The 17,032-nt window shown below is 38.4% G+C and overlaps 1 protein-coding gene across 1 annotated transcript; it reads left to right on the plus strand.

The window, feature by feature from the left end:
- The first annotated feature begins 11,763 nt into the window (after positions 1-11,763).
- On the plus strand, positions 11,764-12,711 carry LOC136389364 (taste receptor type 2 member 7-like). Its single transcript, XM_066361169.1, has one exon. The coding sequence runs from the start codon at positions 11,764-11,766 to the stop codon at positions 12,709-12,711; it is 948 nt and encodes a 315-aa protein (XP_066217266.1).
- The last annotated feature ends 4,321 nt before the right edge of the window (positions 12,712-17,032 follow it).

Genomic DNA, 17,032 nt, shown 5'->3' on the forward strand with positions numbered 1-17,032 from the left:
GAGGCCAGTTTCTCCACCTCTGTTCTGGAGAGCATGATGCCATCCACCCCTATGTCCCATAATTGTAGTAACCAGACTACCAGGGATTCAGTAGGTTTCTGCCTAAATTGTGCCCCCAACTCCATCAGCTCTGCCTGGGTATAAGGTCAGATCACAGAATGTTCCATTACCTGGACAGGGAGCTATGGCTGCCCCTGAGGGACTCTTTGCTGCTGGGTGTTTACTTTCTTGGTGACCACTGGTCAGGCTCCGAGTGTGTGCATGGCAGCTTCAGCCTGAGCCTTCTCATCCTCAGAAGAGGAGTTGAAAGAGCCTGCTTCCGCTGACTCAAAGCCAATCTACCAGCACAAATCTGCTGCTCCTTTGGTGACCATTTAGGCTCCTGTGGCTGCTAGCCTCTGGCCAGATGCTGAGACTTGAGCTCTTGAATCCACAGTTATTTCTCCAACAACTGAAAACGTTCAGCTTCCAGGGCATACTGAAACTCACAAACCCATAATTCCTTTTCCAGTGCTTACTCCAATTCCAGCCTTTCCTGCTGTTTGATTTGCAATTCATCCTGGAGCTTTTTACCTTAGGTGGCTTCTTGCACAGAACTCCTGATTTTTTCTTGAGTAAAAAACACCCAGCACATGGCCCCTAAAAGGACAGCAATGGGGAACCATAACAGCAGCCAGTCCTCTACCCCACCTCTCAAGGGTGGCGGCTTCATACTGATCTAATCTGAATCCTGCCACAAACTATGCCAGTTGCTGGGGACAGCAACCGCCATTGTGGCCATTCACATGCAAGTTCTCATTGAATTCAAGAAGATGGTAAAGAAACAGTGGAGTTGAAGGATGGTGGGCCATTCTGTTCATTGATGTCTCATCAAGACAGGCAGGCCACTAGAAAACCCAAGGGAAAGCAGAAAACCCACTTTTCCCATGGAGCGCAAGGGAGCAGGGAGAGGAGAAAAAGAAAATCCTCCCACACCTCTCAGTAGTGGGGCAGAATCTCTCTTCCAGTAAATATTAGCAAGCTAATGGCCCCTCCCAATCAGAAAGGCAACCTGCAACCTCACAAACCACTATATCTGGCATTGCCCAGCCCCCAATGCAAACTATAAGCGAGCAAACAAAAATCATATTTACAAACTTATTTGACCAACAAGGGCCATTCAGCAGCCCAGAGACTGAAATCCAACAAGAAAAGCCCTCCCTGAATTGTGATAGAGAGACCCCTCACAGGAATCTGGCAAGGGCCAGACCCTGTTCTCTTATGGGGCTGAAGATATGTGTGTGTTTTTCTTAGGTCTGATGAGGCTCCTCAGTGGTTTCCTGAATGTTTGGTGAGACACCATGAGCCAGGAAGAGAGACTCACTTCACAAGAGCAATTATATAAGGCTTATTTTACTATGCTCTTATCCCTTTCTCTGTCAAACCTGTTCCATCTATCAAATCCTCTTAATATATTTCAAACCTTTTTTTTCTGCAAATTCCTACCCTCCTTCATTGATCCAGCTGATAATGCTGTCCTGTCTTTTTCCAGTCAGCTCCAGATATACAGAAAAAGTTTAAATAGGCAGAAGAGGACCGTCAAACCCCTCAAAGATATCTCCTGAGCATGGCTTTTAAGATCTATAATGACTGAGAAGAACAGAAAAAGGCAGGCAGAGTCCAAAGAGACCAGGCAAAATACCAGCTCTTGCCATACGCCCTTAAAGGCTCCAACACTCCTAAGGGGCCTCATAAGATTCCATCAGGGCCCTGCTTCAAGAGTGGAATGGAAGGTCATTGGGCTAAAGTCTGACTGGCTTCTTGGCCCCCACCAGAGCCATGCCCCTGCTGTGGGAAAAAGGAACACTTGAAGGGAGGCTGCCCCCTGCCACACTTCTCCAAGGGAGGGTTCAGTCTCTTCCAACCCTACTCCAGCCACCTTTGATCTAACCTTTCCCAGCCTGCTGGGACTTGCCACTGAAGACTGAAGGTGCCCAGCGCCATATGTCCCATCTTATGTCACAGTGGATGAACCTAGGGTAACTAACCATCAAAGTAGCAGGTAAGCTGATCTCATTGACCCGAGGGCCACTTACTCTGCCTTGCCCAAATATTTGGGTCTTGCTCATCCCTTGAAGATCTCTGTTGTGGGTATTGATGGTCTTATTTTCCTATTTGCTTTCCATGGATCTATTGCCTTATTTAATACATAGTGTCTCCTTTACACACTCTTTTATCCTCCTGCCTCAATGCCCCGTGCCTATTTTAGGCTGGGACCTACTCTCCAAATTAAGAGCCTCTCTCTCTCTCTTTTTTTTTCTAGTTCTGTTACAAATTTACCTCTACCACCCAGCATAGTGTATCCCAAGGTTCTCCTCACCACCCCAGGGCTGCAGAACTCCAGGAAAAGGTCCTCGGTTTCATCTCTCCAGGTTAAAGAAAACAGAAGCTCCATCTCCATACATGCTGCAGATGGCCTTTTCAATCTACCCAAATCATTGCCAGAGGTCCAGAATTGACATTAAGCTTGAGACAAAAGCTTAATGTGCTAGAAGCAGTGGTCATTGGGACTTGGACACTAGCTGCAGAGTGTGGAAATGTGACAACAGTTCCAGGCCATGCAAATTTTTCCTGAATGTATGTGACTCCTGCACCTTGGGACAGTTCTCAGATTAAAGTGGGATTGGGTTGCATTTACAGATAATGTGGAGCAGTGATGGTGTCAATGAGGACTTGGTAAAATTACATTAACATATTAAAGATATTCAAAATTGCAAAAACTCTATTATAGATCCTGCTGTATTGACTAAGAGTTTGTTTGATAATCTAAAAGGCTTTAATCTCTTCATTGTATGTATTAAAACACTTGTTTTGGTATCTGTTAGTGTTGGCTATTTTAATTTAGTGTTTATTTTATATTTTTCCAGTCTGCCTCCAAATTGGAACATGAGAAATCAGATGAGTAAAAAATCACAGCACATAAATTGAAGTTAAAAAATAGAAAAGAGGTGGTACATATATACTATGGAATACTACTTAGCCATAAGAAATGATGACATCGGATCATTTACAACAAGGGTCCCCAAACTATGGCCCACGGGCCACATGCAGCCCCCTGAGGCCATTTATCCGGCCCCCACCGCACTTCTGGAAGGGCACCTCTTTCATTGGTGGTCAGTGAGAGGAGCATAGTTCCCACTGAAATATTGGTCAGTTTGTTGATTTAAATTTACTTGTTCTTTATTTTAAATATTGTATTTGTTCCCGTTTTGTTTTTTTACTTTAAAATAAGATATGCGCAGTGTGCATAGAAATTTGTTCATAGTTTTTTTTATAGTCTGGCCCTCCAACTGGCCCCCTGTGTAAAAAGTTTGGGGACCCCTGATTTACAACAACATGGATGGACCTTGATAACATTATACTGAGCGAAATAAGTAAATGAGAAAAAATTAAGAACTATATGATTCCATACATAGGTGGGACATAAAAATGAGACTCAGAGACATGGACAAGAGTGTGGGGTTACGGGGTGGGGGGAGAAGAGGAAGGGGGTTGGGGGAGGGGAAGGACACAAAGAAAATCAGTTAGAAGGTGACAGAAGACAATTGGACTTTGGGTGATGGAAATGCAACATAATCAAATGTCAAAATAACCTAGAGATGTTTTCTCTGAACATATGTACCCTGATTTATCAATGTCACCCCATTAAAATTAATTAAAAAAAATAAATAAGTGCCATGAAAAAAATAGAAAAGAGAAATATGTTGGGGATCGTGAGCTGACAAGGTCTTTGCAGTTTAGATTTTTGAGGGACAGAGGTGTGGGGAACTGACAGAAAGCTGACAGTCTGCCAAAACCCCCACCTCACTTGCTTAGTAATGTTGCTAAAGGCTGTTTTTCTCCACACCTCCATGTTAGCTGTGGTGCTGGATTGTTTGTACTCGTCCTGCCTTCCATGTCCCTTAGAAAGACTGGAGGCAGTTCATTGTTTTGTGGAGTTAAGATGTTATGTATGGTGAAGTTTTTCTGCTTTGGAGAATTCTTGGATTGCCTTGGAAATGTGATATCAGATATCATTGATTTGCTAATGACTCTCTCTGCCCTATAAATAAAGCAGGGTTAGAAGTGGAGAGGGGGCTCTGTTCTTGCCATCAGTTTGCAGAGGCCTTTCAATCCCATCCTATTTCTCTTTAATCATTTTCTTCATTCACATCATTCTCCCTAAAGACCTGGAATTACTAGTCGAGCTGGTACGCGGCACCTATGTTTCCTAGGAACATAGGAAGAAAAAGCTGGAGATGGAGGTTAGTTCCACATTGTTAAGGTTATTATGAATGGCAAATAAACCTGTAGTTGATTCTATGGGCCACAAAGAGATTTTTGGAGAGTGAAGTAGCATGATCATTTTTTTTTTTTTTTTTTTTGCAAATACTTCAGGATTAGATATAACTCTATTAATATCAAGTTTTGTCTTAGGGAAAAGATACCTCATTATCAATAAATTTATCTTTATTTGATCAAAATGAAAGTTGCCTCTGGTGGACTGGGAGACAGCTTTCTCAGATGATATTAGAAAAGAAGAAATGGGGATTAGAGCTCTGAAATAAAGACAGTGTGGCCAGCCATCCAGTTTTTAACCAGGGAAACCAAATTTTGGTGCCTTTTTCTGAAAATAAAGCATGACATTAAGTGGTTTATTTATGAATGTCCTTGACTACCATGTGTTTATAAAGTCATGGTGCACTTTTGACCAGTCACAGGAAAGCAACAAAAGATGATAGAAATGTGAAATCTGCACCAAATAAAAGGAAAACTCTCCCAGTTTCATCCTTATTTAGTGCAGTTTGATATGGGCTCCATTTGTTGCCCTACACTCATCCAAACGATAGTGAAGTTCTTGCTACATACAGGTAATGACGTCTGGTGTAACAGAGTGAATAACATCTATGATTCTCTGTTTTAAGTGATTAATGTCATTGATATGTTCAATGTACACATGTTGCTTCACATAACCCGAAAAGTAAAAGTCTAAGGGCATCAGATCTGGGGATCGTGGTGGCCATGGCTTGACAGACCCCCTGCCTATCCACCACCAGGGGAATGTTTTATTCAGAAACTCACGAACAACGGTGGCATAGTGTGGAGGAGTGCCATCCTGTTGAAAGGTGACACCTTCTGGAAATTGTAGCACTGCATACAATTCCAACATGTCAAAATAGGACTTTGCCGTCACAGACTGCTCCGCGAAAAAAAAATGGGCCTATCACCTTATCATGCATTAAGACACACCACACATTCACTTTAGGGGTGTTACATTCGTACTCAACGTAGGCATGAGGATGTTTAGCAGCCCATATTCGGACGTTATGGCGATGAACACGTCCACAGATATGGAAGGTCGCCTCATCACTAAACACAATCTTCTGCAAAAATCTTGCATCATTTTCGATCTCATGAAGCATATCTGTAGCAAACGCACATCGTGTGGGTCTATCCGCCAGTTTGATAGCATGCAACAGCTGCAATTTGTACCCCATAAAACAGAAACATTTCTTTAACACCTTATAAACTGTAGTCTTGCTTAGGTGTAATTGTTAAGCACACGCACACACAGATATTTTAGGACTCCTTAAGTAGCTATCCTGTATAGCCTCTACAGACTTGCCACTGACTGATGGCCTACCAGAATGGGGTTTCTCCACCAAACTGCTGGTTTCCTTCAACTGCTTATCCTACCAAGTAATGTTATTCCTATGTGGTGGTGCTTTGTTATAAATGCGCCAATATTCACGTTGTATTGTACTTTGGTCACGGATTCTAATTTAGCGAGCCACAGAACACACTGAACTTTCCTCTGTACTGTTCACATCTTGACTAGCAAGGCTGTGGGCTGCTCCACTGTATACATGCTGTTATGTCATCATCTGCACATGCGCATATGCTGCCACATCATCCTACAGAAACTGGGAGGGTTTTCCTTTTATTTGGTGCAGATTTCACATTTCTGTCGTCTTTTGTTGCTTTCCTGTGACCGGTCAAAAGTGCACCATGACTTTACAGACACACTGTATTTATCAAACTTGTCTTGTGCAAAAATGTGTTGATATGGATATGAGATCATGAGTTCTGCTGTCCAGTATTTTGATTAAAATGATAGTAACCCATTAACTAGTAAATTTGTGTCATTTATCTGTAATGTTTAGTGTTGTTATGAGTCTTCTTAATTTTCACTTTTTCTCTTTTCTTCTCTATGCTCTCAATAAAGAATAAGAAATTGGGAAAGAATATCACACTTGGGGCTCCTCACTTGTTTGCACAGTAAAGAGAAAGCTTCTAAATTCTTCTTGATTCCTCATCCAAGTCATTTTTAAATGTTTCTACCTCCAGGTTTATAGATTTTTATAGATTTCTTTTCACTGTGGAATGTGCCCAAGTCCATCCACAGAATGGTGACACAATTTCAGAAACTGGATGGAATGTCAGCAAGGGTAATGAGCACTCCAGGACAACCAGGGACTGGTTCTGTCTCCAAGGAAAAGGCCAGCTCTCCATCTGATTCCAGAACTGAACCTGGCAGTGAATCTAGAAATAAACATGCTAGATTTCTGTTTCTGTTACATAACCTATAAACTTTTATTAATACTAATATTAAAATCAAACAACTTTTATCCTTGATAAAAATATCAATTAAAAATTTTATTTGAATTTTCACCAAATTTTATTGTCAATCTTTTTAGGCTGTCACAATTCACATGTCCTCATTGATATAACCAAATTTTGATGCTCAGAGAAACAGAGTTTCTCTTGCCTTGACGGTATAGAGCCCACCAACTAAGGGACATTTTACACCTCTGTGTTGATCTCCACACAGAGGCTTTGGAGGTAGATAAAATAAGTGTGTTGTAATCATTCTATGTATGCTCATTTATTATTTAAAAATATGGTAAGTATATTTTCACACTTTAATAGTTTGCTAGGGTTGCTGTAATAATAATGTACTATAAACTGAGAGGCCTAAACAACAGACACTTATTTTATCACAGTTATGGAGACTAGATGTTCAAGATCAAGGTGTTAGTTCTGCCTGAGGGCTATTAGAGCAAAAGAGGATGGAGTGCAGAAGCACTCATGAGATTATGTACTACAATGAACATGATATATATGCTTTTAATTACTTAATGGTAACCACTCTTGAAAAAACCAACACAGAATTACATGGCTTGAAAAAAAAGTAACAGAGAAAAGAAGTTTGGATTACAACCAAACAAAAACAAATGATAAAAAAAATAAAATAAAAGAGGAACACCAAACAAGATACAAAACTATCAGAAAGCAGTATATAAAATGGCAATAGAAAACCTTCAAATGTCAATAATTACACTAAATGTAAATGGATTGAACTCACCAATAAAAAAACACAGAGTAGCAGAATGGGTTAAAAAAGAAAATCCAACTGTATGCTGTGTACAAGAAACACATTTAAGCTACAAGGATAAAAACAAATTCAAAGTGAAAGGTTGGAAAACAATACTCCAAGCAAATAACATCCCCAAAAAAGCAGGTGTAGCAATACTCATATTTAACAGATAGAAGGTGATGGAAGACTATATGACTTTGGGTGATGGGTAAGCAACATAATCAAATGTCAAAATAACCTGGAGATGTTTTCTCTGAACCTATGTACCCTGATTGATTAATGCCACCCCATTAAAATTAATAAAAATAAATAAATAAAATGAGAAATAAACAAACAATAACATTTAAAGAGAAATTCACTAGATTAGTAAATAAAAATGCAATTAATACCTGTGGGATTACTGAAAGTCATCTTTAGTTTGTTTTCCATGACACTGGCACCACGCTGATCATTTAGCCATCACTTCCATGATGACCACCATGTTTATCACTTCTGCACTGACCACTCTGGCTATCTCCTCCTCTCTAATCACCCTGGCCACGTTGGCCATCAAGGTGGTCTTGGTTTCTATGGATACTTTGAATACATCAGCCACCTTTTCCAGTTCTGCTAGGTAAATTTTCCTGGGCTCCCTGGACATCTCTGCTGTGGGACGCACGCTGTTGACGTTTTTCTTCATTTTTGCCATTCTTGAAACACTGATCTCCATGTTCTTGAGAATCAAGTGTATGTCCACTGAGAGTTCTTCATCTGATTTTTATCTTCTTAAATGAGAGAACAGATTAAGAAAGAAGCCAAAAGAGAGAAAGGTTCGCCATAAATTTAAATGAGGCAGGTAAGGAATCTACTGTAGCCCAAATATATTAATAGTTAGAAATAATATGTTATTGGTTTAAATGGTACTAAGTAGTGAGCAGGGCCTAGTGTCTACAAAGAGCAGAGATATCCTGGCTTCATCAAAGAGCATGTACTAAGATTACCATCTTTTGTTTGCCCTATCACTACTTACTCTCCCATCTTTTGATGTTTCTGCCACTATTTATATTGCCATATATTTTAATCTGCTGCAATATACGTGAAACCATCTATAAACCACCTGATAGCTCATCATGTCTGAAAGAAAGCACTGGATTGAGGCACTGTGTCTACCTATAAATATATATGATATCTTCACAAAAATTTATGGAACTGGGCAGAGCAATAATACAACACCCACTCTCCCCACTTTTCTATCAACTATAGTCTGTAGACAAACTGGAAGAGTATATACTATATAAAGCACACCTTTTATTTTGCCTTTTTGCAGATTTCTGGTACCTCTCATTAAGTCCCAATATTCACCATCTGTTTTCAATCATTTGTTCATGATCTCATGATCATCACCCTTTTTTTAAATTAAGAGTGTATTTTTTACATTCAATATTATTTTGTAATAGTTTTAGGTATACAGCATAATTAGACAATCATGTACTTTACAAAGTATTCCCCCAATATTCGCAATTCCCACCTGACACCACACATAGCTGTTTCAATACTATTGACTGTATTCACTATGCTGTACTTGACATCCCATGACTGTTCTGTAACCATGCATCCATCATGGTCATCACTGCTACAATCATTCTCTTGTGGATTCAATCTATACTCTATGGCATGCCCATCGTGCCTCACACCAGACACTAGGATTCTAAGCTTAAAAGACACCGCCTGTGGTCTCAAGTGGTTTACTCTTCATTGTTGTCAGAGCAACAGATAAAGCTCTGTGTCACTCCTTTCAAAAATCTCTTTGTGACCCAGTGAGTAAATTACAAATTCAGTTTTTCATTCCTGGCACCTTTCATAATCTGGAACTAACCCACAGCCCCAGCTTTATCTTTCTGTGTTCACTTCAACCTGGCTAAATTATCTGGTGTTCTTAGACCACTGAAATGCTAGGTAGGTTATGTGCATATATTTAGCCATGCATTTAACTCAACTTTCTCCCATGCCCTGCTCTCCACAGTCAAAATCACATAGCCTCTCTTGTGGAACATTTTCTTTTTCTTTCTGGCTTGAACTCTATAATGTCTTCTTTTGTTACTTATCTGAAGGTGATCATCATTATGCCTAGATTAAATCTTCCATTAAATCCTGAGTTCCTTAAAAACAGAAAAAAATGCTTTATTTACCTTTGTATCCCTAGTACCAAGAATAGGACCCTGTCATGATTATTAAGTATTAAATTTTATCAAGTTAATGTTGAGGTTGACTAAGTAGATAATTAAAGCATTTTTTTACAGGTATCCTTATAGTCATACTTTTATAACACCAGGTAAAATCAGAAGAAAAGCAGTGATCATTTTCTCTATACCTGAGAGAACTCATAAATCTAAAGCAAATCGTTGTGCTTTTTTGTTTGTTTGTTTTTTGTGACATAGACACTTTTTTACATCAAAAATTAGTCTATATAAATGAGATAAATTTAATTATCTAACGGGCCCAACAGGTTAGAAGGGCTAACAATCTACATACTCAGAGGCAGTTTGGCAGGAAAGAGCATGGAGAATAGAATAAAACACAGGGTTTTACTCTTTTCCCTCTTGTATATCCAACAGCCCATGGGTTATTTTGAATAAAAAAGAAAAATCTGAAAGTAAGCAATACTTTTTTTTTTTTTGTATTTTTCCGAAGCTGGAAACGGGGAGAGATAGTCAGACAGACTCCCGCATGCGCCCGACCGGGATCCACCCGGCACGCCCACCAGGGGCAACGCTCTGCCCACCAGGGGGCAATGCTCTGCCCCTCCGCGGGGGGGGGGGGTCGCTCGTTGCAACCAGAGCCACTCTAGCACCTGGGACAGAGGCCAAGGATCCATCCCCAGCGCCCGGGCCATCTTTGCTACAATGGAGCCTCGGCTGCGGGAGGGGAAGAGAGAGACAGAGAGGAAGGAGAGGGGGAGGGGTGGAGAAGCAGATGGGAGCTTCTCCTGTGTGCCCTGGCCGGGAATCAAACCCGGGACCCCTTGCACGCCAGGCCGATGCTCTACCACTGAGCCAACCGGCCAGGGCAGCAATACTTTTTTTAATCATGGCTTCTTCACCTTCATATATACTTATATGTATATCATGGCAAACTGACCATTAAATGTTCCTTGACTAATAAGACAAAGTATTATTTTAGAGACCTTGTACCATACAATTGTTAATCTGAACAACCAAGATAAAATGAGGCAGTATATCAGCCCGACTTGTGGTGGCACAATGGATGAAGCATTGACCTGGAACACTGAGGTAGCTGGTTTGAAACTCAGGGCTTGCCTGGTCAAGGCACAAATATGAAGTGATATTTCTTGTTTCTTCCTCCTTATCTCTCTTCTCTCTCTAAAATGAATACATTACAATCTTTTTTAAAAATAAAAAAAGCATGAGGAACCAATAATTTATATTTAATTATATTTTTAGAACCAAATAATTTATATTTAATGTTAACTTTTTCAATTCCCTAGGAATATCTAGCTCTCAATAGTAAACCAAACTTTGGAATGTTAGTAGAAATTAATATGATCATTTAACAAAAATAAAGATTCCTCTACAGATTTCAAAATTGACCATTTTCTAATTGCCAGAAATGTTTGACATTTGCCAGGTAAAATACAACACACTCAAGTATATTTGCATTTTAGTAACTCCTGGAGGTAGTTTTCTCACGCACTTGGGACAGACACTAAGAGAGTATGTATTGTTTATTTGTAATTCAAATTTAGCTGGGTGTTCTGTATTTTTAGTTGCTAAATCTGGCAGGCCTGTTGAGTTTAGTAGCATGGGTCATAAGAGGAATAACTTCAAAGTTGCAGAATGTACCCAGAGAAAGACAGTGTGGAGCTATGAAAGCGAACTGGTCTAATTTGCATCTTGGCAAACTGTAGCTCAACCTAAATGAACTTGTGGAAAGTAAAACTTCCTGGGAAGGTAAAAGGACATACAGCAACCAGGCCAGGGGTCGCCAACTGTGTTTTTTGTCAGGACTAATTAGGATTGAATGAAGATAGCTACAGTCTTCACCGGTTATTCCAGTCTTCTTTATAAGACAGACTACAATAAAAGAGGTAAAAAAAAAAGAGTAAAATTTAAGAAATAGGTATGGATGGCATACTATATCAGTTCAAATAGAAATAAATTGGATTTTTTTAAAAAAAATTTTTTCTTTGATTTCAGAGAAAGAAAAATATACCTGCTGTTTCACTTAGTTGTTTCATTCAGTTGTGTACCTATCGATTACTTCTCCTATGTGTGCTGACCATGGAGTCAAATCTGCAACCCTAACGCACCAGATCGACACACTATCCACTCAGGCACCTGGCCAGGGCCTGCAGATTCCTCTGTTTCAACATGTCAGATGAAGAAGTAAAGAGAACTTTAATGATCATAGCAGTTGGAGAGTTTTCAGTGGGAATTTTAGGAAATGCATTTATTGGATTGGTAAACTGCATGGACTGGATCAAGAATAAGAAGATTGTTTCCATTGATTTAATTCTCACAAGTCTGGCCATATCCAGAATTTGTCTATTGTGTATAATACTATTTGATTTTTTTATGGTGGTGCTGAATCCAGCTTTCTATACCATCAATACACAAATGAGAACCTTTTCATTCTTCTGGATACTAACCAGCCATGTAAGTGTCTGGTTTGCTACCTGCCTCAGCATTTTCTATTTCCTCAAGATAGCTAATTTCTTCCATCCTCTTTTCCTTTGGATGAAGTGGAGAATTGACAGGGGGACTCCTAGGATCCTGCTGGTGTGCTTGGCCCTCTCTGTGTTCATTAGCCTTCTTGTGACTGAGAATTTGAATGGTGATTTTGAGCTTTGTGCCATCGCAAAATGGGAGAGAAACTTTACATTGAGATGTAGGGTAAATGAAGCTCAACGTGCTTCCTACCAGGCATGGAACAATGTCAACCTATTAACGTTGTTCCCCTTTTCTGTGTCCCTGATCTCACTTCTCTTGTTGATCCTCTCCCTGTGGAGACACATCAGGCAGATGAAGCTCACTGCCAGCGGGTGCAGAGATCCCAGTAGAGATGCCCACATGGGAGCCATCAAAGCTATCATCTCCTTCCTCCTTCTTTTTATTTCTTACTATTATTGCTTTCTCATGGCTATCTCTAGTTACTTGCCATCAGAGAATGATTTAGCAGTGATCATTAGTGAGTTGATAGCTCTGCTCTATCCTTCAAGCCATTCATTTATCTTAATTCTGGGGAACAATAAATTAAGACAAAAATATCTCGGGGTGCTATGTAAAGTAACAGATACACTAAAAGGAAGAAATTTCTAACAACATAAACAGATCTGAAGATAAATTTTTATTTTCTAAGATGAAAGAAGACAAAATGTTTTTTAATTATATTTTCATCTTAAATTAATGTTAGGTTTATATGGCTGATCACCTTAAAATGTATTTGGTGTATTTATAACTTAGGAAGTCTCACATAGAGCTTATTTCAACTCTTTATCTCTTTTCCCTTTTCTCTTGTCTCTCTTCTTTTTTTCCTTCCATCAGACTTTTCTTGAAATATATTTTAAGACAAATAAGATATTATATTATTATTAACTGTTAGAGGAAATGATATTTTCCTACTTAGTTCTAAATCATTTCTCCAGAAGCAAATTGTATGGCTAATTAAGAAAAACTGTAATAATATCTTCCTGTTATTTGCATCCCTATGAAAAGCAGCTCGCTCTTCCTCACAGTCCTGGTTTGATTCTTCTCAAATCATCTAATTAAACTTCACCTTAGAAAAGACTCATTAAGGTCACATTATTAATAAAATGGTTTGTAATTCAGTGAATGAAAAGAAAATACCAAGTATAATCACAAACAAAACAAATTGTAATTAAAATAAATATTGTCTCAGCAAGTTTAAAAATTATTTTAGAATTGTAGATTAATAATAGAAAGATACTCTATACATATGACAGAAGAATAGATGTTCACATAAAAATTTTTATAAGGTAAGGATGAATAAACAAGGAGCCTAAATAGAACTATCTATTGCTTGTTGAAGAATATTTCTTACACAAAAAGCACGCATACGTTTGCTTTAACAAACTAGAACTGTATCCGCATTGATTGCCAAGATACCCTGATAAGATGAGACCTTCAATCAAAAACTTATGTTTTGAGATGTTAAATGTCAAAACTGTTAAAAAAGACATTGATTCAATCCAGATCATCTCTATACACCAAGAGGATATTACTCGGATTATACATAAGTCATCTATAAGATATCTATTTGGGAAATTTAATCAAAAGCACATCATTTATGTTGACAATGATATTGAAGTGATTGACTTTGTTACTAACCAGCCTAGAGTAGACATGGACTTTGTGTGCAGAAGACAAAAAAGTTATAAATGTTCTGATCAATAAATTTGGTAAAAATAAAAATTACTTTTACTCTAGTTTTATATGCTCATTTTTTTTTATGAATCTGATAGTGTAAAAGGTATATATTGATTAGGCTGAAACATTTAAAAAAATTTATTCAGTGCCTTATAAAGTAAAGAAACAATGGAAAGTTAGATGCATAGGCTGAAGCTTATGTTCTTTTAATATTGTCTTAAAGAATACAGTTTATGTGATTTATTAAGTATGGGAACAAAAGAAACTTGAGGGCTAATGGGAATCTTGAAAGCTCCATGATTAACATCTTTACATTGTGGGTTCTAGAAACTTGATCATCTACTTACTTTATAAACATAACACCTCAAAATTCAATTTTTCTGTAGATGGCAACCAGGCAAAGAATGCTGAGGTAGAAACATAAGCCATAGCAGAAACCTCTTACTGTACATAATTCTTATTGGAAAATCTAGGATAAAATTGATATAGCCGAATGAAATGGTTTATCTTTTGAGATTATATTGATTTTTGTAAATCATGTAAAAATGATAATCACTCAAGATTAAAATAAGTATTTGTACCATTCACTGACAGTGTTTGGAGTAGACTTTTCAGGCTTTCTCTAAGAGAATGTAGTGAAGGGGTTATAAACAATGCAGGCAGATTTCATTCTGTTTTTAATCCTTGTTTAATAAATAGATATTCATTCATATATCAAATGTCTCAGAGTGAAGCACTGTACTGAGTGTTTAAAATAGAGATACAATGTGACAAAGTGCATGTTTTCATGTATAGCCATGGAAAATGTTGTGGGAGACACATAATAATCAAAGAAACAAACAGTTACACGTTATGGTTAATGCAACTGAGAAATACAAAAATGAGGGATGTTTTGATACAGTAGAGTCAGGATAAACCTACCCAGGAAACTGAAATTTCAAGCTGAGACTTGAATCACAAATATACCCCAACCATGTCATAGTATGAACAAATATCATTCTCAAAAACTGGCAAAGCAAATGCCAGTGTCCTGAGGAGTAGCTGTTTGAAGAAGAACAACAAGGTTTGGATGAACAAAGCATGATCAGCAAAGGCCTTTTAGGTTATTAGAAAAAGTTTAGATTTGAGTTCAGTGGGAAGACATTAAAGGAATTAAAACAATGTATAACCTATTTCGATTAATATGTAGATTTATGTTCACTTTTGGTTATAAAAAGAATGGATGTTGTATGTGTTGAGGGTGGGGAGCAGTATGATTAAGGAGATTATCTGGTACATTATTCTAATAGGTAGGTAGTATGAGAAATCACAGTGGCTCAGATTTGGATGTGGCAGTAGAGTTAAGAAAGTTTGTTTTTGTTGTTTGCTTTTTTAACTGACAGGAGAAGAGTCAGAGAGAGACTCTTGCATTGGCCCTGACTGGGATCCACCAGGCAAAACTCCTATGTGGTGATTCTCTGCCCACCTAAGGCTGTGGCTTGGCAACCAAGATAATTTTAGAGACTGAGGTAGAGCTACACCAGACATTCTCAGTGCCTAGGGCAATGAACTGAAACCAACTGAGACATGGCTGCAAGAGGGGAAGTGAGAGAGAGGAAGAGAAGGAGGGAAAGCAGAAGGTCGCTTCTCCTGTGTGCCATGACTGGAAATTGAACCAGGACATCCACATTCTGACCAAGCTCTCCCACTGAGCCAACCAGCCAGGGCCCCTGAGTTGGGGAAGTTCTCTCTTTTTTAAAATTTTTATTAATTTTAATTTATTGTATTTACATGGATGCAAGTGTCCCATTGAATGTAACACCCTCACCTCCACCCCCGTGTCCCTTTTTATACTCCCTTTACTCCCCTCCTCCTAACTCCCTCCCCTCTTCCCTCTAGGATTTGCTGTCCTGTTATGTATATATCTGTGCTATGTATATATAATTTCACTAATCCCTTCACCTTCTCTGATCCCATCCCCTCATCGCCCTTTCCTCTGACAGCTGTCCCTCTGCTCCCTGTGACCCCGTCTCTGCCTCTATATTGTTCCTCAGTTCACTTTGTTTAGTAGATTAAACATATAAGTAAGATCATATAATTGTCTTTTTGTGCCTGGCTTATTTCACTTAGCATAATAACCTTCAGGTCCATCTATTCTGTCGCAAAAGCTAACATTTGCTTCTTTTTCACGGCTGCATAGTATTCCATTGTGTACATGTACCACTGCTTTTTAATCCACTCATCCACTGTTGGACACTTGGACTTTTTCCAGATTTTGGATATTGTAAACAATGCTGCACTAAACATGGGGGTGTGTATCTTCTCTTGAATCAGTGATTTGATATTCTTAGGATATATTCCTTAAAGTGGGATAGCTGGGTCAAAAGGCAGTTCCAGTTTTAATTTTTTGAGGAAACTTTATACACTTCCCCATAGTGGCTTCACAAGTCTGCATTCCCACCAGCAGTGCAGAAGGGTTCCCTTTCCTCCACACTCTCATCAGTACTTATTGTGTGTCATTTTGTTAATGAGTTCCAATCTGATAGATATGAGGTGATATCTCATTGTGGTTTTAATTTGCATTTCTCTGATGATTAGTGATGTTGAACAGTTTTTCATATGCCTTTTGGCCATTTGTATGTCCTCTTTGGAGAAGTGTCTATTTAATCCCTTTGACCATTATTAAATTGGATTGTTTACCTTCCTGGTCTTGAGTTTTAGAAGTTCTTTATAAATTTTTGTTATTAACCCTTTATCTGACATATTGGCTAATATGTTCTCTGATTGTGTGGGTTGTCTTTTTTTTGTTGTTCATTGTGTCTTTTGCTGTGCAAAAGCTTTTTAATTTTTTATAGTCCCATTTATTTATTTTGTCCTTTATTTCGCTCACCCATGGAGACAAATCTGAAAATATTGCTACGAGAAATATTGGAGAGTTTGCTGCCTCTGTTTTCTTCCAAGATGATTAGGGTTTTATGACTTACATTTAAGTCTTTTATACACTTTGAATTTATTTTTGTGAAATGAGTAAGGTGTGATCTAGTGTTATTCTATTGCATGTACCTGTCCAATTTTCTCAACACCATTTATTAAAGAGACTGTCCTTACTCTATTGTGTGCTTTTACCTTCTTTGTCAAATATCAATTGACCATAAAGGCATCGATTTATTTCTGGGATCTTTGTTCTTTTCCATTGACCTGTATGCCTGTACTTATGCTAGTATCAGGCTGTTTTGACTACAGTGGCCTTGTAGCATAACTTGATACCAGGAAA

The sequence above is a fragment of the Saccopteryx leptura genome, chromosome 1 (assembly GCF_036850995.1).
Source record: "Saccopteryx leptura isolate mSacLep1 chromosome 1, mSacLep1_pri_phased_curated, whole genome shotgun sequence".
In the NCBI taxonomy this organism is placed as follows: Eukaryota; Metazoa; Chordata; class Mammalia; order Chiroptera; family Emballonuridae; genus Saccopteryx; species Saccopteryx leptura.

Bases quoted from the DNA above. Each gene is read 5' to 3' on its own strand.
- LOC136389364 (XM_066361169.1), top strand. From the start codon at position 11,764: ATGTCAGATGAAGAAGTAAAGAGAACTTTAATGATCATAGCAGTTGGA.